A 25994-nucleotide genomic window follows, 5' to 3' on the forward strand; every position below is an offset into this window, starting at 1 on the left:
CAACATCTACTTTGTAAAGTTACGTGTATCTTAGCAGGTAGTATCCCCAGTATAAAAGCATACAACTAAAATCGTGTTTTATTTACTAGGATTATATTATGTATTATATTATAACGCATATTGATTAATTCCTATTTAAAATGAAAGACAGCACAGAGAATTAGTGTAACTTATTTTCTAAATAAACATCTCTCCAGGAGACATTAGCTTTTTATTAATTTGCGTCATTTAATTACCCTCTGTACGGCTGGCACTTTATGCTAACAAACACCGCTTCTCGAATACGTCGACGGTTTTATGTATGCGCTCAGTTCAAAGCGTATTAGACCTTCAATAACGGCTCTCCTTGTGTATAAACAACAGGGAACAAGCAGTCCGAATCCAGTTGCTGTAGATTCCGCTCCGGGTTTTTATTTTCTCGCGACATGTCGGTAAGATGGCTGTATCTCGCGGAGCCTCGTGCTGGTTTGGTTGATTTCTAGCTCGCGCTCTCGTTCTGTAACAGAAGGCCCCCCTCCAACACACACACACTCACTTGTGTCGGTTAAATTCACTTCCCTGGCTCTGTATTTATACATTTTTTCTTTCACAAACTTTCCCCTCTCTGTTTTAACTTTAAACGGAGTCGCGGTGGATTACCGGATACCGGTCCGGGCGGAGGGAAAAGGGGGGAATGAACCGGGACAACGGGTACGTTGTTATAAATATACTTGTATTTATATTCAATGGTTATTCGAAGTTTGATTGTGTGTGAGTCGCCGTGCTGAGAGAGAGGCAGAGAAAGAGTGGGGGAGAGAGAGAGAGGGATATCATGGCCGCTCAGGTCGCTAGCGTCGCCACTCTCAACACTAGCCCGCCATCCGAACTAAAAAAGCCGGATCGGGACACACAGGAGGAGTCGGTACCGGGAGAGAAACAGCATGAAAATAAGGAACCGGGACCTGACGGCGGATCTCCTGGGCAGAAGGAGCTGCAGGACGGGACCGATGCTGGAAATGCTGGGGGAGGAGGGGATCCTGACATGAAGAACGGCAACGGGAATTTACCCAGGGTAAATAATAATAGCAGTAATCAGAATGATACAGGCGGGCCCGAAGGGAATAACCATCCCGGGATGGGACACCACCACCCGGGCCCCTTTCCTCCACCTCCTTACGGTTACAACCAGCACTACACCCGGGCCCCTTTTCATCAACATGGCGGACAACAAAGCCCTGGCATGGCAGCTGCATCGGGGCCGGGCATGATGGACTCTTACCCCCCTAATTCACACGAACACGGCTACCCCAACCATTACAACAACTACAGCCCGTTCCAGAACAGGACTTCTTACCAGGGCCCGGGATACGGGGCCATGAATTCCCCGCGTAACAACCAGCCTCCGGCTGGGGGGCAGCCAGGCAAGCAACAGCCAGCAGGAGGAACCACAGCTATGGCTGCCTCTTATAATAATCAGAGATATAACATGGGAAACCAACAACCTACGTCTACGCCAACTTTAAATCAGCTTTTGACATCCCCCAGCCCTACCAGGAGCTACCCGAATTATCCCCAAGGAGACTATAACAATCAGGAGGGGGCCAACAAGGGACCAGGGGATATGGGCAGCAGTCAGTATGGTGGGGTTCATCCGGCTTGGCAACAAAGGACCCACCATCCGCCTCCCATGAGCCCGGGAAACACTGGACAACCTCCAAACAGAAATCAGGTAAACTTCACTCACTGCACTGACACACTTTGGCTGACTTAAAGTCTCTCAGTCGCTGAGAAAAAGCACTGTAGAGTTGAATATTGCATTGGACCAGCCATTGTCTATGTAGCAAGAGCTCTAAAATGGCTGCCTCTCTCTCTCTCCCAATACCACCCCTGCAATAGTGTTTAGACAGAGAAAGAAGCCGCATATTCCGTCAGAAACAACTTTCCGAGACGTGGGTATCGGTGTGTGTCCCTGCTTGGTACAGGGCAAGAGTTAGACTAAGTAGAACAAGAGTTAGCGGGGAGAAAGTGTGTGCGTGTGTGCAGGGAGATGAGGTGATATTTGTTCGCGGTATTGCTCTAGCCTCGCTGTCAGTGCTGTAACCGCTGTCATTTCTGCGAGAATCCGCAGCGAGTCCGGTTCTTTTCGGTGCCGAGCTCCCTCCGGTGCTATCAAAAGTTGTGTCAGTGGCTGTCGAGGCGATAAACAAGATGCAAATGACAGCGATAGCCGTTAAATAATATTTGCATAATCATTAAGAAAAAGAGCGCTGTGTCTGTTAAAAAGCCGCTGCAGGCCGGAGTAGAGATGTGTCTCAGAGTCGGGAGAATGGCAACAATTCCATCCCGATAAAGTGTTTACTCGGATCAAAGTGTGATTGTGACCGCGATTGACTGTCTCGACTTGAGGGTTTTCATTCATTGCGGGATCGGTTCGACTCGGTTCGCTGTCTTTTTTTCTCTGCCTCTTTCCTCCATGTGCCGCCTGTAAACACGGCCCCGGCGCTCGGAGTTGGCAAAGTGCAGATTGCCTTTGCTTTGGGATTTGAATTATGGAGGTAAAATCCTGCTGTCAGAGCCAGGAGACAGTTGGTCTTAGGTTGACATGCGAGCCGAGATCTGATTGGCTCCCCCATCCCTCTGCTCTCGGCCATTTATAATTGCATCTAATGGAAGGCTGCAGAAAAACAGCCCCCTCTGCCCAGTGTTCCTCCACTGCGTAAAGAAAACATAGTCCCTGCCTCTCTTTTTTGATTTTTTTGTTGTATTTATTATCATTTTGAGCGATTTTGAATGCAGCTATATGGTCGTGTAATTAAAAAGAATTGTAAAAACATATTTATTATTCTAGTGATATCAACAGAAATCTAAAACCCAAAGACTACTTATTTATCTGTAAATGCTAACCTATGATTTGGTTGCATTTTATTTGTGAAAGCATTTTGAGAATACAGTTTGCTCAGTTCCTCCCACTGCAGTAATTTGCATGATGATGTAGTGATGTGGAGTCACCGTTGTTTTTATTTGTGTGATTAACCTGACACGTGCTCAGTCACTGCTTTGCTGTTATTGACCTGGCATGTAAAGTTTGGGGGTTTTTTTTCTTCATTTTTTCCCATTTTTGCTTGTGGGGGGAGGGGGGTACACAGCGTGCACTGCTCCTTCAAGTCAACTGACTCCAGAACAGCAGAGAGAGTAGGTGTGGTCATATAGCCCCTCTCCTACAACTGTGTTCTGTGCTGTTTCCAGATCAGGAGTTGAGGAGACTGGTGTGGCCCTGAAAGTCTTGTGGCCACGTGATGGAGCCTGCCTGGCTGCAGTTGTGTTTACAAGCAAGCAAGGTGTCAGCCAAGTGTCACAGCTTTTTTTTTTCTTCTTCTTCTTCCCGGCAGGTAGCCTAATTTACTTCCACAGGCAGAGTATGTCAACAGTGCTTACCTACATCTTTCTCTTAAGAGATAACGGCCCCTTGTGTAGTGTTTTATGCTACAGTTATGTGTCATAGGCAATGTAGGTAGGTAGAGTTGGATGCATTTGAGAATATTTTGTGGGTTTTGGCTTAATTAATTAAACATATATAGGCCACAGAGGGATGCTTTATCTGTGTACATACAGGATTGCGGGAGGCATAAAATTAAACTCTTTATTTGACATTTGCTTAAAAACAACATTTTTATATCTCTTCTGTATTCTCATTTACTTTCAGTGTCCGTTTTCTCAAAACATTTTGCACGTGGCTTTTGTAAATGAAAAGTGATAGATGGGCTGTTTGTTTTTATTTCCCACCAAAAGATGTTTCATCAGACTTTTCATCCAGAGAGGTGAACCCACCACTTGTTGCTTTAAACTTTTAAGGCGACAGCTTTTCACACATTTTGATTGCCACTTTCGCTGCATCCACAACAAGTTAAATTGCCTGCACTTAGAGCCGGATGGTGCACAGTTGTAGAGTGGCTGCAGAAGTGCTCGGTTCAGTGTGTTTTAGAACAAACACCCAGATATTCCGCAGCAATTGGACACGGGCCGTGTTTGCTTATTGCCGTCGCTTTATACAAAAAAACCCCCACATATTCCAGGACGGATGAGGGGTGTCGCGCTGAGTGCGCCCATCTTTCTCCGGAGGGCCCCTCGCTGCTGTTTCCAGGAAAGTTAGGATGCTCCTTTTTACTTTCAGTTTGTCACCTCCAGCATGTGGAATAGTGTCTGTGCCCGGGGACGGCATTAAATTTAGGCAAACTGGGAATTGCTGCTGTCAGGGTGGATGAGTTCAATTTGAGCAGGGTCCAGCCTTTATTGCTGTAGAGTTGCCATATTTACATCACTTGCTTAAATATTGGATGTCGGTAGTTAGATACATGCAGATTACGTTCCTGACATTGCATATATATTAAATAGTGCACATCTGAATCCTATCTCGTTTTATTTCTTTTCAGTTGAATATATTTTAGAAAACCTTGCACATTTTTCTAAGTGTCAGTGTGTCTAAATGGCATTTCTTTCATTTCTAAACTGAGCATTCATCAGGTTTGCGTAGTACTCAGGGTGTCAGATTGAGAGTTATGAACTTCAAATAACCCTTTTTTATATTTTCTATAATATCGGATTGTGTCAAAGAAATGCCCTGCCACCTTTCTTGGAATTTGTTGCTATGTTTGTGGTCGGTGATAGATTGTTAGCACAACATCTTTAACAGATTCAAATGATATTTGTGGGGGAGCTTTAATTAATTATTAAATACGCTATAGAAGGTGCTCAGCTGTAAATATTTTAATTGCCAAGTACCTTGTTATTGCAGTGTTTCCCACACATAGACTATACTTGGGCAAGCTGCCCAAATGTAGGGTGCCCTAGTGCATCTTTTTATTACTTTATCCATTCTTTTTAATGTTAGTGACTAGAGTCACCCTTGGGTAGGGTGGTTAGGTGCCTGCTGTGCTGGTCCTCGATGTCGGTCCGCTGTTTGCAGTGTCACATCCTGTAGTTTGACAGAACTCCACAGTCTTAAACCACACCAGCTGTAGTTCTTGTTTTGCTCTATAGAACCACCATAAGCTAGAGGGCAACTCTAACCAGACCCTGGAGTTCGTGGAGAACTGGTTCATGTTCCACCATGCTTAGCCCACTAAGCCAGCATCAGTAGATCTTCCTTTGCAATCTGCAGTTGAGGGAAACACTGCCTGATATGCTCAGCTGCCTCTCCAGTAAGTCTCAGTGGTCCTTGTTCTGCTCTGGAGGTGTGTTGAATGCTGGACAGTCACTTTAGTGTGAACCTGTGATGCAGGTGCCTCTACTGCACTAATTTGACAGCTAAATAGCAGTGACCTTAGCAAACTGTCCAGCCAGGAAATGGTACTGGTCAGTGCTTGTTGGTTAGCAGTAGGTGAACTTTCAAAATGAGATACTATGATGTGCCTCTACAGCTAAGTGTGTGTGAAATGCTGCAATTAATTCCCAGTGGGTGTCAAACTCTAAGGCTACGTTCACACTGCAGGCGAAAGTGCATCAAATCCGACTTTTTTGACCCTATGCGACCCATATCCGATCATGGTATGACAGTGTGAATGGCACAAATCCGATATTTTCAAATCCGATCTGGGTCACTTTCGTATGTGGTACTGAATCAGATACATATCTGATGTTTTAGAAAGCGACTGCTGTTTGAACGGTCATGTCGCATTAAATCCATCTTTTACGTCACTGACACAAGACAGACGCCAATTATCAGCTCCGGAGAAGACATTGTGAACGCTTCCTGGCCATCCAGTGAAACTGTTGGGAAGATAACGTTGAAGAAACGTGAACATTTTATTTGTACTGTATAATCTGCAGACTCTGACAGAAATCTGCAGCTATCCTTTGAAGCACCGCTCCTCTCAAAACAGCAATAAGGATAATTATTAGGCCATATGCAAATAACAAAATAACTTTATAACTTAAAGCAAAATTTGGAAACGTAAAGTCCAAAACAAGTCTTTATATTAAGGGCCATCAGTCAAACAATACTGTTTAGTCTGGATCTAAACAGAGCGCGTTGTGTGCGACGTCTTCTTTTGCGCATGCGGGCCGCTTTGAGGGTTCACACTAGAGCGCGTTTGTTGTCACATTTTGTTTGTAGTGTCAACAAGCAGACAAAAAAATCATATTTGATCAAAAAATTGGAATTGAGCATTAAGACCTGCAGTGTGAAAATGGGTTTAAAAAATACTGCACATGGATTGCTAAGTGTTCTTTGATAGCAGTCACCCCCAGTGAAAGCAGTGAATTATCGTTAAAATATGCAAACAGAAGTTATAATGAGCTAAAATTTGTTAATAGAATGATTTAGCTTGAGAATGCATTAGCTTTGTTTGTGTTTATGTCCTTTTAGCCTTGTATTTTCTCAATTTCTTCCACAGGAAGACTGATGTCTAATCCAATACTTTTCCTTCATTGGATTTAAATCCGTGGATGCTTTTCCAATGGGCTAATGAGCCTTCAGAGCAATTCCTTGCAAAAGAATTCAAGGTTTTGCTGGAAAGCTGGAGGATAATTGAACATTTTTTGGTTGTTAAGCAAATGTAAAGGTAGCAATGACTGTATTTTAGCAGAAGGCAAAAGGGCTTTGACAAACTATCATTAGTGTAACTGAATTGAGCAGACTCACAGTAACTTTAACTCTACAAGAGTTTGTCTTGATGTCAGTGGTCCAGGTGCAGAGAACACATTACCTTAATGGATATGATCTAAGACATGGTGTGTGGAGGACAGGACCTTTCACTAAGGGCAAATAAACACGTGTGGGACCCAGACTGTTTTCAAATCATAGCAAAGATATGTCACATGAGGCCACTGCTACATGCTTGTTATGTTTAGTCAGGGAGATTGTATGTTTGATGTCTGACTGCAGAGTTTGATGTGGCAGTCAGTAGACCAAAGTTCAGGTCAGTTTTTCACAGGCTACCCTCGGCTGAAGTGCTGCCGACTACATTTCAGCAGAGTTTATTAAAGGCTTCAGCTCTTCTGTCATGAGCAGTGGCACGATCAGCCTTTTAATTGGTGGCTCTGGTAATAATTCAGCAGCTGTTGGTTTTTTTTTTGTTGTTGTGTTTTTCAACAAGCCACTCACCTGCCTTGGGCCACCTGCTCAAGATGAGTTAATGCGTTAATTGAATGGTGGATAAGGGCTCATATTATGGGTTTCCATAACACCTTGCACACAAACAAATACTCTGAAGTGGATTGTAGTGGGGTTTTGTTTTTTTGTTTTTTTTGCTTCTTTGTTTGGAATGGTGTAACGCCAGGTGTGTCCCCCACCTCCCACCACCACCATCACCAGAGATGTTCAAAAAGTTTCCCTTTTGCACGGGTAAGGCCACAATTACACATTTATTAGTTTATTTAATTAACCAATAATGACAAAGCACAATAAACAAAGTTGTAGATTAACTTGGATTTATTGTTATTATTGTTATTATTATTTTTGTAGGTACTGTTTGAGAGCGTGGGAATTTGTAATGACATTGTTTGCTGCTGAGAAAATTCTAATTTGCATTTGGTTTGAGTTATTTTTTTAGTTTATTTTTTCCACTTAAAAATCGAATTAGAAAATAAGTGAAGATAAGAGAATATTTCCATAGCGTCAGTGACTAGTTAAATTTCAGTCTTTGCCAGCTTTTTTGGGTCCAGCCTCTTGAATCTGTGCAAAATTATCTCTCCTAAAATTAAGCGTGCATAGTTGCCTCAGTTTAGTCATTGACAGGAGTACCACTACTGAGATACAGACTGTTTATACACATCACTGTATAGCACACTATCTACCGTTATTCAGTCACTTGAGAGCCTAATGCTGGTCTTTGACAGCTGGGCCAGCAGTTTCTGTTTTGTTCCTGTTCACTAAACACAACTCCCAGTTCTAAGAAAACACACAGCGCAACTTCCCACTACGGTTTGGACCCCTGTTTAATAGGGCTTGGTGCCGTGGAGAAGAGGAACACTGAGCATTCGAAAAGGAAGTTCACTCTCGGCTCTTTAGTCTGCTCTGCTGAGTAATGATTCTCCACAGGCCTCATGGACAGCATGCTGCCTCCTGGTGTGTGTGTGTGTGTGTGTGTGTGTGTGTGTGTGTGTGTGTGTGTGTGTGTGTGTGTGTGTGTGTGTGTGTGTGAGGGAGAAACGGTGTCAGTGATACCCGGGGGAAGGGGTGGTGGTGGTGTTTTGTGAATGATCTTCGTCTGCCCCTGACAGCTGTGTGTATTTCTGTGTAAAGTGCAGCAGTTACGTGGTTGTTGTGTGTTTGTGTGTCTGCCACTGCCTCAGGATCCTCTGACCTGCTCTTACTCCACGTGTCACCAGCCATCCGTCTTTCTTTACTAACATCGCTCTTTTTTTTTTCTCTCTCAGCCACAGCACACAGCTGTGTGGTCCAGCTCAGTGTATTTTTGTTGTTCTTTTTTTTGTTTTTCCTCAGCTTCTTGCTGTTCCACCGGCATCTCCCAAACTTTATTGATTTCAAGTTGTCTCTAAAACAGTTTGTGTTGGGAGTCTTTGGTTTAATGACTCAAAAGGTTAATACAGACACTGTCATGGTGGAAATGACTCGATCTGAATAATTGTATCCTCTTTGTTGCAATTGAAAATACATTGGGAAAAACAAGCTCCTCGTGGACAAATGTCAGGCTTGGGCTATTGCATCAGGGCATGCTGGAATGTAAAGGTAATTCATTTCTTTTGACATTTACCTTCTAAAAATGCTTCGGATTAGCATAGTAATATCCTTCTGTGGGCCTGTGTGGGACTACAGACTTCATTTACATGACGTATGGTGTGTGTGTTTTTATGGAATAAAGTGGTTAACCTTTAAATGGGTGCAGTTGTTGATACTCTGTGGTAGAGAATGATGCTTCCTCCCAGCTTTCATGCAGCTTTCACCTTTGATCTCCGCAAAGGGGGGGAAAAGCCAATGGCTCATCTATAAAGCAGGGGGGAAAGGAATATAAGGGCACAAGATGCTGCTGATCTTTCTACCTTCATTTCCTTTGTGGAACTCGGCCGTGATGTGAGCTGGAGGTGTAATTGTGCCCGCTGGTCATTACCTCGCTTTCTGTTTTGCCTAATGTGATATTCACAGGGTGTTTTTTTTTTTTTTGTTTGTTTGTTTGTTTTTTTCGTTGCTGTCAATAAAAGCAAAGCTGTGGAAATGACAATTCCTGTGAAAGCCCCATGTTTGAGGGGAAAAAATTCTGTTAGTAATTGATAGAAAATAAATGTGTAACAGTGAGGTAATAAAAAGCTACAACATCAGAAGCAAATGAGAAAAAAAGATTTTCTGCCTTTAACAGATTAGTTAGAAAGTAGTATTAACTGTTTTAATTAATGATCATTTATCTTTTTTCAACGAATACAGTTGGTTGAACTTTTCAGATGTTAGTACAGTCATTTTCTTTTTTTATTGTGTGACCTGCAATTTCTAATTTTGTGTGAGTCTGACTTTCAGTCTTGCTACAAAGCATATTTTGTTATATGGAAAATTCAGTTTATAGTAAAATTAAAACAACAACAACAGTAATTTGCTAACTTTTATAGGTTAGTGAACCTTGATCGCTCTGACAAAGATCAATATACTGTAAAGTAGTGTTGGAAAAGAACTCGTTAGCAAACCTCCAGAATTCTAGGTAGCACTGGGTGTTTCTTTCTCACTCTGTCTTTGTGCACTTCAAAAAATGCATACTAAGCTTAATCTATCTTTGACCACAATAAGATCTGAAATAACTCCCAATGAAGGAAAGGAGATCTGATCTGAGTCTTTGGTGAAAACAAGCAAACAAACAGAGGGCATATTGCTCATTCTCAAATCAATAACTGATCATAGGGAGTATATGTTGCAGACTGTGTAACTGCTTTGTAATTGTAATGTCTAGGTATGTTTTCAGAGAGTCACTGCTGGATACTTTGACATGCACACAATACTGCTAGATAAAGTATTTTTTTTAAGCAACTGGTTCCACATTTCTGTTTTTTCACATTATTAGTCTTTCATGTTAACAACTACAATTTTTGGGTTTTGGACTATGACAAAGCGGCTATGTTTGACAGTTTTTAAGAGTTTGTAGATGAAAAGATGAAGTGTCTGATAGAGGAAATAACTGATTAGTTGGCAGCCTTGAAGTGAATCCCCTCTGGACTGTCGGTGAGATAAAACTTAAATGTCACTTTTGTGTCTGGAAATGTAAGAGGCAAGCTTTACTGCTCTTTGACACAAGAGATTATAAAGTAATCTACTTAACAGTTTAATTGACAGTGCACATAATCAGTAGCAACAACCTTAGCAGTGACTGACATCAGAACAGTTCTTACTGCTGGAGTCTGACTTAGACTCTGTTTAAAGTTCAAAATGATGCTATTAAAAGTAAGGTACTTGTTGTTGCTTGACATAAAATAAATATCATACACTTTTACAATAAAAACAGGCCACGTTCCAGTTCAGTATCGCAGTTGGTTCCTGTACCAGGTATCAGCACCCTGTTTGGTTGATGGTTTGTTGAGCACATGGATGAGCAACCAGTGCTCAGTAGGTGCAAAGTTGCACAGGGACAAGCAGAAGAAGCAGTTTACTAGCGGTGTTGTTTCTGCCTTGTGTAGCGGGTGATTTCTGATGTGCCAGGCTGCTGTTAAGATTGTGCTGCTTTGGTGATACCTGTGGTGGCATGGCTGTAGAAAGAACAGTAACAGGCGTTGACATATTTCTCTCTCTACCTAGACATTTGCATGAGCGTGTATGTGAGAGGCGATTCTACCCACAGGAGAGTGCAAATTAACAACCCCAACGGTCTCACCACTCCAGTTTACTCTCTCTCATTTGTTTTGAAGCGTGTTGAGAACAGTTTTTTTTCTGTTTTGTTTTTTTTGTTTTTTTTACAGCTGTCTAGCTTTATTTATTTACCATTTATTTATGTATGTGTTTAGATTATTTTAAGACTAGAAAGCCCTGCTGTAAAGTACAAAACCCCTTTTATTTCATTAAAATGACCCGTCTGTGATTCAGATTATGACCAGGCATGTTTTCCTTATGTTGACAGAGTGTCTGACGTCAGCATCAGAGTTGTGACTCTAACCATGAGGCAGCCAGTGACCCAGCCAGGTCCTTAAGTGGCTTCGCCTCATTCAGCAGCCAGGGTATTTTTGGCATACTAGTGAGTGACACACTTATCGTAATGGGTCGTCCAGGGTTCCAATGGTCAGCCTGAATAAGCATCCTTCTCGGCAGTGCCTGCTGAGCCTCGGCAACGTGATGTAACCGATCGCTGTCTTGCCTCCAATGCTGACAGAGCATTGGAGGAGTTGCTGTGCCCGCTAACCCATCGAGTGGCTTATCTCTGAGCAGGAGAGAAGAGCAGAGACCACTTTTTCTTCCATGAGCGTTCCCGTTAAAGTGTTGGTGTGACCAGAGTGCCAGTGCCACTCTTGAACTGTACTCAACAAGCCACACAGGTGTGCTTTACAGGATGAGTGTCCACTGTAACTACATTTTAACAATATTCTAAGGGTTGCTGTGTAATTGTTAATGTGTCATTAGGTTTCAAATTGTTTCACAGGTTATAATTGAAGAAATGTTTTGGCTATGTTTCACAGTCAAGGTGGGCTTAGTGTATTTTATATTAGTTCAGTATTCTGCTTTTTTGAAACCTGATTTGAAAGTAAAAATGCATTTTCAAAATGCCTTTTGTTCTGTTTAACAGTGTGTTGATAAGTTCTTCAACAAAGGTGCAATATACATGTATTACTTTCTATTACGCCACTGTTGCATGTTGAACATCTGGTTTGCTGCCTGCTGTTTCTCACCACATGCTGCACTCTTTCCACTGGCTTGCTCTCAGCCCTGCTGATCTCCCATCCAAACTCACCTTGTCTCACTCCTGGGACACAGCCGCTGTCACCTGGAAATATATGTTTGGCCTGACAGTTTGACAGCTGGGAGTCACAGCCAGTGTTCACTCTCTTGTACCACCAAACCTTAACATTGCACTGACAGGTCAGGGAGTTTTCCTACGCTTTTTTTGTACTGGGTGGTAACAGAAAGATTTTCTGATCTACCTAATTGGAGAGCCACACACACTGAGTCTATCAGTACAGTGTGGGAACCAGTTAGCACCTCACAGCTATGTTGTTAATCATCAGTAAACAGTCGCTCACATGTGCCAGTCGCCACAGTGATGTTGGTACTGATGAGTTGAGTTTCTTATTTTTAAAGTTATGGTCAAGTAACATTTTGGTCAACTGTGCAGAATCATGGTTCTGTATAGTTCTAACTACCTTTGGTCATGCAATGGTTAGTGAAGTCCTACTATGGAACGCTCAGCTTATTCAGTCATGGTTTTAGTTCTTTGAAAGCAGTCGCAGCAGAATGGCAGACACACATTGGCCATTGTCTTTTAACGGACACGTCGTTAGCATGTTTTGTTTAGTCTTGAACTTAATGAATTGATGCTTTTTTTTTTTTTTTTCTTTTTTTTTTTGTAACAGGATAAGTGCAGTCACAGGAAACCCAGTGCCAAGTTTGGGCTTTAACGTAACACCCCAGCTGTATTCATTTAACAGAAACGTGATTAAGCTCCTGTATTTAACACATATTAGCTTCAAATTTCCTGGTGTATTAACATATATGTTTTAGCATAAAAATGTCTAATAATTGTTATAGCAACAGATCATATTTCTGCAATCTAACCACAAACCACTTTGAGACAGGGGAACTGGAAGTAATTATTCAAAACTTTTCAACATTAATAAAACTGCTGACAACCTTGCTGTAGTTTTCACCTGCCTTCTCTACACATACTGTCAGAAAGCCAGGTGTTTCAGATTCCCCTATCTTTAATATCACATGACTAGGGTTTAAGTGGTGCCTACTGGTTCTTTAACTTTATGAACTCATCATTTGACAGTCACACCATATTCACAGGTTTTCTTGATAATTTCGCTTGGAAATATGTCAAATTATACCTGTTTTTAAACCATATCTCTTGAGCTTTTCTTTCCATCTCGAGTGTGGATGTTTAAATCGGATATGAACAAACTTCCCTTCAAAATGCGTGGATGGACACAAACCACTTGTACTGTTGTTATTATGTCTGGAATTTCTCCTTATTTCTCAAACTGTCACAGAAGATGGCTTCCCCTCCCTGAGCTTGGTTCTGCCAGTTGTCTCTTCCTGTTAAACAGGAGTTCTTCCTCCCCACCATTGCCATGCTTGCTCATAGGGGACATCTATCCATACCTCGCTTCATCTTGATCTCGAGAGAAGTAGTTTGAAAAAATAAATTTGAGGTTGAGTTGTTACCAGATCTCCCATTTTTTTGTTGGAAGATTGAGTTGTCTGAGCTCATGATCTGGTGGGATGATGAGCAATTTAGTTGTTATTATCTGAGTATTTGTTCCCCAAATGCAATTGAAAGTTCAAAAGCTACAAAGTAGAGCTCCAGTTAAGTTGTTTTTGTCAAACTACATTGCCATTAACTGAGCCAGCAGCATGTGCAGACACTGCTGTCTGTGCTGCCGCCACAGTTTATTTCTCCCTGTGTGATTGTTAAATGTCAGAGTAAAGTGGAAGCTAAAGAAAGAACCGGCTAGTCTTTAAGGTTTTACAAATGTTCTGCTATCAAACCTTATATTAACAGACCCAGGAATACCTGTAATATATGCGACATCTACCTATGGCTGCTTGTCATTGGAAATAAAAGTGCCCAGAAATGCAAAGGGTCCCTTTTAAGCAGCAGTGCTTTCCTTTATACCTTTTAACCCAACCCTAATTCATGCAAGAGCAGCGCCTTGTTTTTTTCTTCTAGCTCCTACTTTTCTGTTGTCGCCTCTGTTGTTCTTCTAAGCTTTAAATAGCCCTGGAAAAGCTTCACTTCTTCCTTCATCTCGCAGAGATGTGAAAGCAGATTTTGTCATCCGAGTGCACGAGTTCCCTTCTTCTTCTCCTCCCAGAACAGCTTTTGAGTTCTTTGGAACAGCTGGGTGAACATCTGGGTGTGTAGGGTGCTGTTCCCTCTGCTCAGTACGGATGATAGCACCAGCAGGCGCCGGCTGCCGCCCCCTCTACCCAGCCCAATCCTCGTGCTTGCTTTTATTCAGAGTCATGCAGCGGTCAGCACCAAGTAGAGGTTGATGCATTTGGAAAGCTAAGACTTAATTGTTTAATTGAGAATGTGCCCCCCTTCTTAGCTTGCTTACTGTAGCTTACAGGTATAGATTTTTCCACAACTATTTGGACACATTGGTAGGCTTTGCTTAAGCTTTCCTTAAGCTCTTCTGAACAAGCAATCTCAATTGTTTACTACGCTGGAGTTGGGACTTTGCTGTGTTTGGCGCTCGGTTCAGTTACTATAATGATCACACAGTTTTTAACACCCCTGGGAAAATTTTAAAACTTGTCTTTTAATTCGATTTAAATAATGTTATGAATTATTAAGGTAATAAGAATTTTTAATAAGGTTTCCCAAAATGTAATTAGCCCTTAGATACTGATATCCAAATGGGACTAACATTACAGCCTGGGGCAGGTCTTGGTCATCATTTATTTAAATGAATCAGTATGATTGGTCATTGCTGTAGTGCAACTTTTTTTTTTTTTTTTTTTTTTTTGGCATAAAGCTTCTGATGCGTTTTTATATTACTTGAAAAAATGTCTGTACTGTGCTGATGTGAGACCTGAGTTCTGGTTTCAGGATGTTGCGTTTCCTGATATGTCACGTTGAAGAATATGAATGTTTTTTTCTTGTTTTGGTTTTATAAGAAGGACTTTCTTTATACTAATCACTATAGCCTTAGTTGAATAAATGCTAAATGATGTCAAAACATGGACAACATCAAGATCAGTTCATATCACGGTCTAATGTAATTAGGACACATATAAAGAGTAGGAATGGAAATGGGTTAAAATTACAGCTAGCTAAATTATATTCCAAATAATCTTTAGGTGGAAAGTTTTTTAAATCCAGCTCTCCAAGTTTGGTGCTATTTTGTCACTGTCTTGTATCATTTAACAAAAAAAATCTGTTTTAAGTCTAATCTTAAAAGTGCACAGTGTCTGTCTCCTAAATCTAAACTGGGAGCTGGTTCCACAGAGGAGGGGCCTGAAAGCTGAAGGCTCTGCCTCCCATTCTACTTTTAAGGAACCACAAATAAGCCAACAGTCTGAGAGTGAAGTGCTCTATTGGGATGATTTACAATGACTTTAAATTTGCTTCTGAATGTAACAGGGAGCCAATGAATGCAGTCAAGGACAGCTACAAGCAGCTTAGCCAGCGACAGGATTGCTTACGTGTAACAGTTTTGTACTCTGGGAGCGATGAAGGCTAGAAATTCTAAAACAAGTCATCAAATTTATTTGGATGTGAGTTAATGAAATATGCGGTTTAGGTATATTTTATGATGATTTTGGTTTTTCCCTTGCATAAAAGATAGGATGACTTCCACCAAAATCAAAAACTATACATGTTCCAGATGGGGGAATAGTTAATTTAAGCATTATTTCCACATTGAAGACACCCATAAACATATGAGTAGGTGAATTGAGAATAAAATAATCCCTACAGGTGTAAATGGATATAAATCTAATAATACTGTATTTTTTGGACCGTAAGGCGCACCGGATTATAAGGCATTAAACGAAACAAAACAGTCAGATAAGTCAAACTTTACTCAACTCATTCCTCTTGCTTCCTCCACTTCTATACCATTGATTCATTAATGTTGAATTCTCTGGTAGCGGCTCTATAAACACTGGAACAACAGTATATGTTGTTCCAGTGTTTTTCTAATTTTTGCTTTGTAACTTTGCACTGTCCACTTTCTGCTGTAACAAAACAAATTTCTCACGTGTGGGACTAATAAAATGTTTTCTTATCTTACATTAATGACTAATCTCATATTGTGGCTGGATTACCTCAGTTGTTCTCCCCTACTGAAGTTTGGTCCATTTACAGCAATTTTCCATGCGATTGCATTTGTCAAAATAAAACATCGGGAATTTTTATCAAGTGGAAAAAATTTAGCATTCATTCTCCAGGTTCACTGTGTTACGCTTTGTTATGCTAACATAGCTGTGTCGCTAGCGATCACTAGCACAGCATTATATACCATCTAATCCAACTTCAGTAACCCTACAAACGTCACTATTGTGTAGTTTTCTGTCTTCATTCATGTTGGAAGTGATAGCAGAGCTGTACATTTTATTTTTTTCCAGAAATCTCTCAGTCAGAACATGATATATCATGTTTAGATAACTAGCGAAACAAGCGAGCTAACTTCCTGCTTACTTCTAACTCCGTTAAATTAAATAAATTCTGTTTTCATGGATGCCTGGATGTTAAACTTAATTGTTACACCTGGTAAAGCAGCAATACTGATCATTTTATTAAAGATGAAAGAATTTACACAGTGTTCGTTTGACTTTGGGACCTGACGCGGACGAAGTTTTGGACCCAGATTACTATGAGTTGCGAGGCTCCTGACTACGGTAGCCATAATGCTCAGACAATCCATCCAGTGGTGCGGCTTCGTAGCTTAGCAAAGTCCTACTAAAACATTTTTTGACAGATTTTTGAGCGCCGTGTACCACATAAAATCGAGGTCAGTAAACACAGCCAGAATTCATAGATAAGGCGCACCAGATTATAAGGTGCACTGCCGATTGTTGAGGATTTTAAGTGCGCCTTATAGTGCGGAAAATATGGTAGATGTAACGGCAATTTTTGCTGCTATACCATAAATAAAGACAAGAGGTTTAATATTCAGCCTAGGTTCTTGGTCCTCTGTCTGCTGTATGTGAGTTCAAAGGGAAGTGTTACCAGCATGACTCCTTACACAGCTGTAAAAATGTCACTAGAGAAAGTGGATGAGGAACACCGTCACTTACTGTGGAGGAAAGTGCTTAACCCTTCACTTGTACAGCGACAGTGTTCGGAGCTTAAACAGTGAAGTCGGGTCACACTGGGCAGCTCCCACTGTGAACGTGAGTGCCGGCATTAACGTGGGGTCAGTTTTCGCTGCGCAGGTTCACCTGACGGACCCTTAGAAACAAATCTTAGCCTCTGACTTGACATTGGTGATAAAGAGCAGGATATCCTCTCTCTTTATGGATGTGACTTGTATGACGTAGCCACCGTCTGAGAGGGGCCGTAGCCAGCAAGTGTTGTTGCTGTAGTGTGTTTGCATGTCCAAGGGCTTTAACACTGAACAGTAGTGTGTGTGTGTGTGTGTGTGTGCCGAGTCAAGGCCATGTGGCTGTGTGGCGGATTAAATTAGCAGCAGTCCCCCCCCCCCCCTCGGTCCATCTGCTCTGCTTGGCCCCATAGACTCCAGCTTTGCACTCAAGCTTTGCCCCACCCACTTCACCCTCCCCAGTGCCTGACAAATCCCTTTCCCCAACCCCATGTCACACACGCGCTTTTGACTAGTTGCTATATCCACCAGCAGCCCCTGTTATCATGACACAATATACTCCATGCAACCTCTTCTGCCAAGAGTGCTCTGGCTTCCCTCTATGCAGATTAGCCATGTGCTAATTGTAGTTATTTTTTTATTTTTTATTTTTTTATGGAACAGAGGGGAAGCGTTTCCTTCAGAATTGATTAGATGACTGAGCAGAAAAAGGAAAGAGTACCGTGTTGTGGCTTGAGACGTAATCCAGCACGCATAGTTAAGGCTTCTGTGTGAGGAAGGTTTGTTGTAAACCTTTAAGTCACGTCGAGTCAAGAACGATGTGCCAGGAGTTTAGTGAGATTCTGCCTCCAAACAAACACCTCAGAGACTTGAACTGATTCTGATGAGTCGGTTTGTAATACATTTTGATGAGTGCATTTATACTTATATCCTTGGTTTTAGTGTAAATTTTATTGATTTAAATCTGTTATATATTATTCATGAGGAAATGTAGTTCTAATCATTTTTGCAATGCCAAATTATTTCCATAGAATACTGGTTACTGGCATATTTTCATCTTTCGCATGATAAGATGCCAGTAACCTTTCTAAAGGTGTAAAAAAAACAAAAGAAAAATCAACCTGACAGGAAAAAGTGGTAGCTGCAACACTTTGTCACATACCTTTTGATCTGTGTTTGTCAGGGAATTCCCCTACATAACAGAACTTCTTTTTTTTCCCCCCCAAGTCACATTACTTTTATAATGCCATACTAAAAATTTAATACCCACTGAAAATGAATGTTAACTTATTTTACACTCTGATTTATGGCTAAATGCTGAGGACAATGACGGGCACACCACCTCGCCGGTTATATAACAAGCAGTCTATTTCATGAGAATAGAATGTCATAGAATATTTTATTTGTAATTGGAATGAGTTATTTTCAGATACCATGTTTTTTCTTTGTTGTCTGATTTGCTCTTTTATGTTATTTATGTGTGGCTAAGGTAAACCACTGGCATTCACAGGGTCATGGTAAATGTTAAAAATTAACGGACATCTATTATGATCCTTTTCTAAACCTTATTTTTATATTTGGATTCTATCATAATAGCTTTGCATGATTCACAGATCAAAATAATTCTTCATTTATCTCGTGCTGAGCCTCGCTACTGCTCCTCTGTCTGAAATGAGCCTCTATTTAACTTCTTATTTGCTGCCCCTCATAATCTTGCTACAGAAGATGTGTGACATGACCATATAAGGGATATGCTCTCTGATTCTCAGTGGCACCACACAGATCCTACAGGAGAAAATATATGTGTGTGTGTGTGTGTATATATATATGTATGTGTGTTGTGTATGTAAATGACACTAAATGGGGAAAGCAGATTATAAAAGAGAGTTATAATGTGACCAAGCTAATTTAGTGCTATTGTTACCCAGGAGTATATATTTCTAAAGGTTGCTAACATCTCGTAGGGTTAGCCATCAAGCAAGAGAGTGCTACCTGTTAATTTGGGGGGTTTTGTAAGTCGAACAATAAATATAACAGTTTCTCTGAGGTCTTTTTTTTTTTTTCTCCCAGATGCTGTGTTTTAATGTTCAGTGTAATTTGTTTGGGTGTGTCATGCTAACATGCTAGAAGCCCTTTCAAGGTAACACCAAAAAGCAAATGTTAAAATTGGTGAGAGCTCTGCATAGTCTGTTGAATTTAATATTGGATGCATCTTTGTTGTATATGAAAGTAAACTGGAACTTAATGTCATTTTTTTCAGTCAAAACATAACATTTGAATTCTCTGCTGTACACTGTGGGGATTTTAACGGACAAAGTCAATTGGTTAGTCAAGAAAGGGGAAATAGTTCAAAGTGTTAAATGCTGTTCTAAAATAGACTCAAATGTTTATCATTCACAGAGTGGCCTTTGTTGAAAAACTGGAATTGAGAATCTAGCTTTTAATACTGTATGCTGTAAGAAAGTAGTTTTATAAATTCCATGAGATGGACCATATTTTGCCAGTAAGTGGCAGGTGGCAGGTTTCTCTGCGAGACCTTTATTGTGGCCATTTGTCTTTCAAAGCACTTGGATTCAAAGCACTTGCACTCAGCTCGGTAGTGTTGCGTGCCTTATCGTCTTTCCGCTGTGTCCATCTTGACCTCACCACTAAAACCACTGACATTCTCCTGTGATACATCAGAAACGATTCTCTTTCTGTCCTTCGCCTTGAACATTCAACCACCAACCATGCCCATACTGTTAAAGATATGGCTGTTTCACCTTGAAATCCAGTGTCCTTTTAAATAGATCAGAAACTAACAAATGATATGTATAGATCTCCTCTATTGGAATTTTTTCCCTCAACCTTGTACTGCTAATCTTTGCTAACATAATTCTACTTTTATTCTCTTTTTTTTTTTTTTTTTTTTTTTTTTTTGGTTTTGATAAAATTCTCAACTTGAGGAGCAGCAGCAGTGCTAATTCTGTAAGCAAGAGAACGATAAACAGACTCTTGTATAGCATTCACAGGCCTCTGTCTACAAGATGCAGTAGACTCTTTAGTTGGGTTAAAGCAGACATTCGCGCACCTACAAAGGCCTCTACAAAAGCTCTCTGGGAATTTGAAGGATGTGTAATGGTATGTCCGATGTGAACAACTTAAGCAATCCAAGGAAAATACTGGTAAACAGATCAATGAAGTGCAGAGCAGTAGGCCGGCCACAGCTATCTCCCAGCCTGCAGAGTACAGATGTGTTAACATGATCGAATGAGGCAGAGAGGTAAAACAAACACCCTGCGTTCCTCATCTTTATGCTGAGCTGTAAACCATATGCATTTAAACCCATCGAGCCAAAACATGAATGTGATAAGATTATATTGAGCGCGGTTTTCGACACATCCTACCCATATTGTGTGGTCATGATGGCGATTCATTGGATTTTTGGAGTTTGGCTTCAGCTACTTTAATTATCCAAACAGGTTATTGAATGCTAATTGACTGACTACATTGCAGATTAAATTTGTCACATTGCCAATTGTGTGATAGCAGATTTATAATTTATGGGTGTTTTTTTTGTTGTTTTTTGGGGGGGCGGGATTTAACGCATATGAAGGCCAAAGCCCGCAAAATAGGGCTCAAGGTAGTAGTTATTTTTTATGCTTTACTGATTTCTAAAAAGGTCAGTGACTTTGATCCAGTGACTTTGCAGTTAATTATTACAATAGTTACGTTACGTAGAAACAAAGTTTATAAATCTGTTAATGCCGTGCTGCTCATTGTGGCAAGTCATAATCACAAATTATTGCGGTCAGGAATGTCATCGACGATTAAAAACAGTTGCTCAATTCAAGCTTTTGAAACATCATGCATTTATTGAACTTTTTTTTTAAGAGTGGATTTCCCTGAACTCATGAAGCCTGTCAGGTAGAGACAACTGCTTGTCCCCACAATCTGGAGTCTACACCGTGGAAGGTCTGCGGGTGTATCAGAGAAAATAAATACATTTATACTGGCTGTATACTGGGAGAACTGGTCCACGTAAAGTGGAAAAACAGCAAAACAGGAGCATTATTGATTCAACGAATACGACAAATTAATTTTTCTTCTAAATGATGTTTTCATAATCTTTAGAAGCACAAATTGTGCTAACACAATTCAATGGAGTGCAGTCTACCTGTTTCTTCTGCTTTTTCACCTCATTTTCCTACAGAAAAGATTTAGAATGTTTAATAGTTATGACTCAAAAAATAAGAAAATGAAGCCTAATTTTAAATACGTTAACACACTTGTGAACAGTGCACGCTCACCTTCACTATCTCCTGACCTGATCAAAGCACCCCTATCTGCATCTGTGGAGTGGGTGATAACTGAGACACGAGAGGGAGAAGAGTGGTTGTTTCGGGAGCCGTTACTATGCACGTTCCACTCCGGGCTGGAAACCCCGATTGTAGTCAAGTCGTACTTGCGAGCTCTCTCCCCACTGAGCTGGGTGCCGAGCTGTCATGGTTCTTAATGGAAAAGCCAGTTTGTTCGCTCATTTAGAAATATTCTCACTGCTGGCAAAAGTATCGACCGAAATTGGTGAGGGGAAGAAAGGTTGATTGTTTTATGGCCCAGTCATCGCTGGGAGATTTTTGTCTAAATGAGAAATAGATTTTACCTTTAGTGTGCCGGCTTTTGTAGTTTGTTTGCATGCTAGTCATTTTTCATGTGGATTGGAGGACATTACCGGTGATTCAGGCCTCGGTGGCACACTTTACAGATGACTCAGGAGGCTCTGTCTAACTGCTTAAGCAGCTCATTAGAAAAGAGCTATAGGATATTTCTGTCCAGTGAAAGAAACCGCTCCAGTTTTTTTTTTTTTTTTTCCTCCTCTTGGCTCCTCATTGCCATAATTGGACAAAAGAAACTTTTGGAAATGTGTAAAAAAACAGCAACAATGTGGTGTCTGCTTCACTGCTTTCTACCAGTCATATTTAAGCTGTGTAGAGTGATGTTTGGACTCCTATCTTGGCATGACTGGGGAGGGGGGGCAGCAGGCATGGTGTCCTTTCTTCGAGTCTGAGGTTAAAAGTGCATTAGAGGTCACAGTGGAGCCTGTTACCTCTACCCCTGGTGCGGTCGGTAATGACCCAAGGGAGTGCAAGATACCCCATCCCACCTCCCACTGTTCCCACCTACTCCTTCCCTGCACAGACATCCAACACAACACACAAACACACACTCTTGTGAACCTGGAGGAGCTCAGGAGAGTTTGGCCTGGAGGAGGCTAGAGGGAAAATCTGGAGTGGAATATGTTATCTTGGATAATGTCGGTTGACCACGCTGACAGCTTGTTGATCCACCCCTTCTCCACACCCCCCCCCCCCCCCCCCCCCCCCCCCCCCCCCCCCACCACCACCACCTCCAACAGCTACAGTCTTCTGGAACACACACACATATTTTCACACACTCGCAAACACACAAGCCTCCTACTGAGTCACCCCCTACCCCGACCTCCCCCTCTTTCATTGCAGCACTGTCATTCATAGAGTGCCAAAGCCTGCTGCTTTATTAAAGCCCAGGAAGAGCAAGCCCTGGCCCGGGTTCAAACAGCAGTGCAGCTGGGACCTGTTACATTTTCGGCAGACTGCCCTCTCCGTCTCACTGGCTATAAATAGCCCCAGTGGTTGTCTCCCTTAACCGAGGAAAAGAGGTTTTTGGGGGAGGAAAAACACACCCGTACGCACACGCGCGCGCAGGCACACACACACACACTCACACTTGCACACAGATTAATAACCGTGGGAAGCAATGAAACCTTTGTGTCTGCTGCCCGAGGTCAGCAGGCCAGGAGGTGTTGCTACTTCAAAGACCCCGTTGTGGTTTGTACTTTCAGACGCCGCTGCGGTGGGTTTGATGGGAACATGCACAGGCTGTCAGAAGTGTGATGTGTTGATGGCATCAGACCATGGCAAACGAGCAGAAAACTTGTTGTGAATTGCTATTTGTTTATTTTTCCACTTGATGACCAGTTAATAATGCTGCAGTGGAATCCCATTTTATTAATTTTTTAGAAATATTGGATATACTTTTTTTTTTTCTCATGCTGGGGGAGTGTTGTGTCGGAAGGGATCCCACCATGTGTTATGTACACACAAACACACTGTCACCGACTTTATGGCATAGACATTTTATGACACTGGTTCCAGCTGTTGACAGATGAAGCTACCTCATTGTAAACCACCACCAACCCAGAATATGCCATCTGACTCCGTAACATTCCCTGTTTTTACCACGTGGATCTCTACGAGTCCAGGATGCCCTAGGTCATTCCCCACATCCACCACCCCACCCTTTATCCTTACACGACACGGCTTCCAGCTGAGAGGTGGGCACAGCTCCAGCCACCGCAGACACTTCCACTTCCTTAAGCTTATTTTCATAGAAACCTTTACCAACGTCTCTGCCGTAACAGTATCCACCCACTGGCACAATGATCTCCTGGGCCGGGAAATGCTCCTGGCGGATGTAGTGGGCTTATTCATTCATTCATGGCCAATTTTTTTTCCCTTTCTATTTGGAAAGTAAATCCACTACAGTTTTTTTTCCCCTCCCTTCTGCTTTTTGTTCTATATTTGCTTGATTACACTGTGGCTGGTTTATGAGATGATGCTCATAGGACACACTGCAGTGGAGTCATGCTGAGTAATGCCTTCTCAAGACAACTCACTAAAAAAGGTTCTAAAATAACTCTAGCTAAATTTGACCTGGACCGCATTTTCTCATCCTTTTCTGTCACTTCACTGTGCTCGGAACAAGATCCCTTTATTTCTATCACTATAGAGCTTGTTAGGAGGTATGACTGAACCCTCTAATAGGGACTCTAGACATGCCATTACCATCAGCACTAAAATCACAATAATTGTGTGGATCACACAGTTATTTCTAAAGTCCGCTTCACCATACAGCTTTAATGTCAGAATTGTCATTCCAGCAATCTATTTCGTCAGTTCATGGATGTATCACATATTCTCTTTGTATCTTCTCCAGCCTCCAGGCCCAATGGACCAGGTAGGGAAGATGCGCAGCCAACCATATGGAGGACCCAACCCCTTCTCGCAGCAGCAGCAAGGACCTCCCACAGGGCCTGGACCCCAGCAGGCAGGCTCTTACCCAGGGCAGGGCTATGGCCCTCCGGGCCCTCAGAGGTACCCTATTGGGATGCAGAGCCGACCACCCGGAACCATGAGTGGCATGCAATACGGACAACAGGTCAGTAATGATTAACTTGGCTCTCTATTTGTACAGTTTTAATTGAAACCTTGCACAACCAATATTTGCTGTTAAGACATTTCTGTGCAGATTATTTTTGAAATATCTGGTGACTTAGGCTAAATTCTTTTCATCAATTATGCTAGTAAATTTAGCAGATTGTCCACTAAGTAGGTGATGAGATGTTTTTGTACATTTTGGTTTACTGCACCAATTTAAGAGTCCTTAAAAAGAAATGTAAAATAATTTGAATAAGAAATATGACAAGAAAAATATTTGTAAGGTGATATGTAGCAGTCGAGTTTAAAAAAAGCAGCACTGTGCAGTCAGAATTTATTCCACAAATTTGTACCATCTAGTGAGAAGAAGACATGAACTAGGATAAGAAACTACAGCATGGTTTGAGAGGAGAGCCTGTAGTATCGATAGGGTAACACTCTTCTGCCATACTGCCAGAGTAATAGAGCATTGGAACAACTATGTCATTACTAGAAAGTCTAATCCAGGTCAAAACAACTCTTCGTTAGCAGAAGATATTTAACAAATGTCATGTATCCAGGTACAGTGACTTAAAGGAATTGAAAGCCATTAAGGCATGACCCTGTTCTGGCTGTCATAGGGAAGATGGTGTGTGTGTGTGTGTGTGTGTGTGTGTGTGTGTGTGTGTGTGTGTGTGTGTGTGTGTGTGTGTCATATCTGACAGTTAGCTTAGCATAACAATTGTAATTAAACAAAAAGCTAAAGATCTGAAAGACTTACAGTGTGGCCCTGTGTCTGTTTTTTTTTTTTAACTAGATATATCTTGTAAACTAGAGAGGATAAAGTGCATTAACATATAACCAAATAACGTTCACCTGCTCTGCTAGACATCAAAGAAATATCAGCATTGTCACCTTGAGTGTCTCTTACCTTGCATACTTAAACAGGACTTTAAATAATAAGTTATTAGGGTGGATGAAAGCCCCAACCAAAATTCTGCCTCTTCTGTCACACCAACCCTTCCTCAACTACATCCACGAACCTCCTCTGAAGAGTCCAACCAAACTGTGTTTCTGTATCTTTTTCACTTGAATCCCAAAAGGCTCTGAAGAAAGAGGAGGGGTGAAAAAAACTCTTTACAGGGATAGACACAAAAGAGAGCAGCCCATCAGTTTCCCACTGTCTGATTTATTTTCATGCTTGAAAGCCAAAGATGGGGGGGAAATCCAAGCTGTGTCGACAGGCACAGTGGGCAGCACCTTCTGACAGCGTTGTCCAATTGAAAACGGCAAACATCCAGTTTGCTATAGCTACTTACTCATAGCTAGGAATAAGCCCCTTCTTGAACTCTCTCAGCCAGGCAGTTCATCTTAACAGAGAAATGCATGCAGGGAATCCCGTAGAGTGAAGCCTTTTTCTTGTGCGTCCGCTGCCTGTGGTCTTGTGCCCATTGTGTGGTGTGATTATCTCATACTGGCCTGCCTGGTGTTTGACCGTGGACTCGATAAGTGCCCTGCAGAGAAGAAAACGGCTTCCCCGCCTTTGTCAGACAGATACAATACAGCCACTTCATGTTGTTTTAAATGTGAGGCCATTCTTTACTATCTTGTATTTTCTTATAGTTCTCGAGTAGCTGAGAACCCCCTCACCCCCCTTCAGTCCCCTTGCGAAGAAGAAAAAACCCCACACATGGCTCCCCCCCCTTCTTCTTTTCTTATTACAGTGTTTCCTCACAAGGTCAGCGCTTTCTCCTTCCATGTTCCTTGAGGGTAATGAAACAAAAACACTGGCAAGGCATTCCGCGAGCAGGTTCGGGCAGAATATGAAAAGGCTCATATTGAAGTTCAAGGAGATGAAGTCAAAACTCAATTTTTATTTTCATG

The 25994-nt window shown here is 41.6% G+C and overlaps 1 protein-coding gene across 3 annotated transcripts in view; it reads left to right on the forward strand.

The window, feature by feature from the left end:
- Positions 1-416: 416 nt before the first annotated feature.
- arid1ab (AT-rich interactive domain 1Ab) overlaps positions 417-25994 on the forward strand; it is a 55288-nt gene continuing 29710 nt past the window's right edge. For 2 of the 3 annotated variants that reach the window (XM_012922776.4, XM_076879583.1), the window contains exons 1-2: positions 417-1708; positions 23911-24132. In XM_012922776.4, coding sequence (XP_012778230.4) covers positions 812-1708; positions 23911-24132 — 1119 coding nt within the window. In that variant the 5' untranslated portion in view covers positions 417-811. The remainder of the gene's footprint in view (positions 1709-23910; positions 24133-25994) is intronic. The other variant, XM_076879584.1, reaches the window with a different exon arrangement.

This window comes from Maylandia zebra, linkage group LG22 (genome assembly GCF_041146795.1).
Source record: "Maylandia zebra isolate NMK-2024a linkage group LG22, Mzebra_GT3a, whole genome shotgun sequence".
Classification (NCBI taxonomy): domain Eukaryota; kingdom Metazoa; phylum Chordata; class Actinopteri; order Cichliformes; family Cichlidae; genus Maylandia; species Maylandia zebra.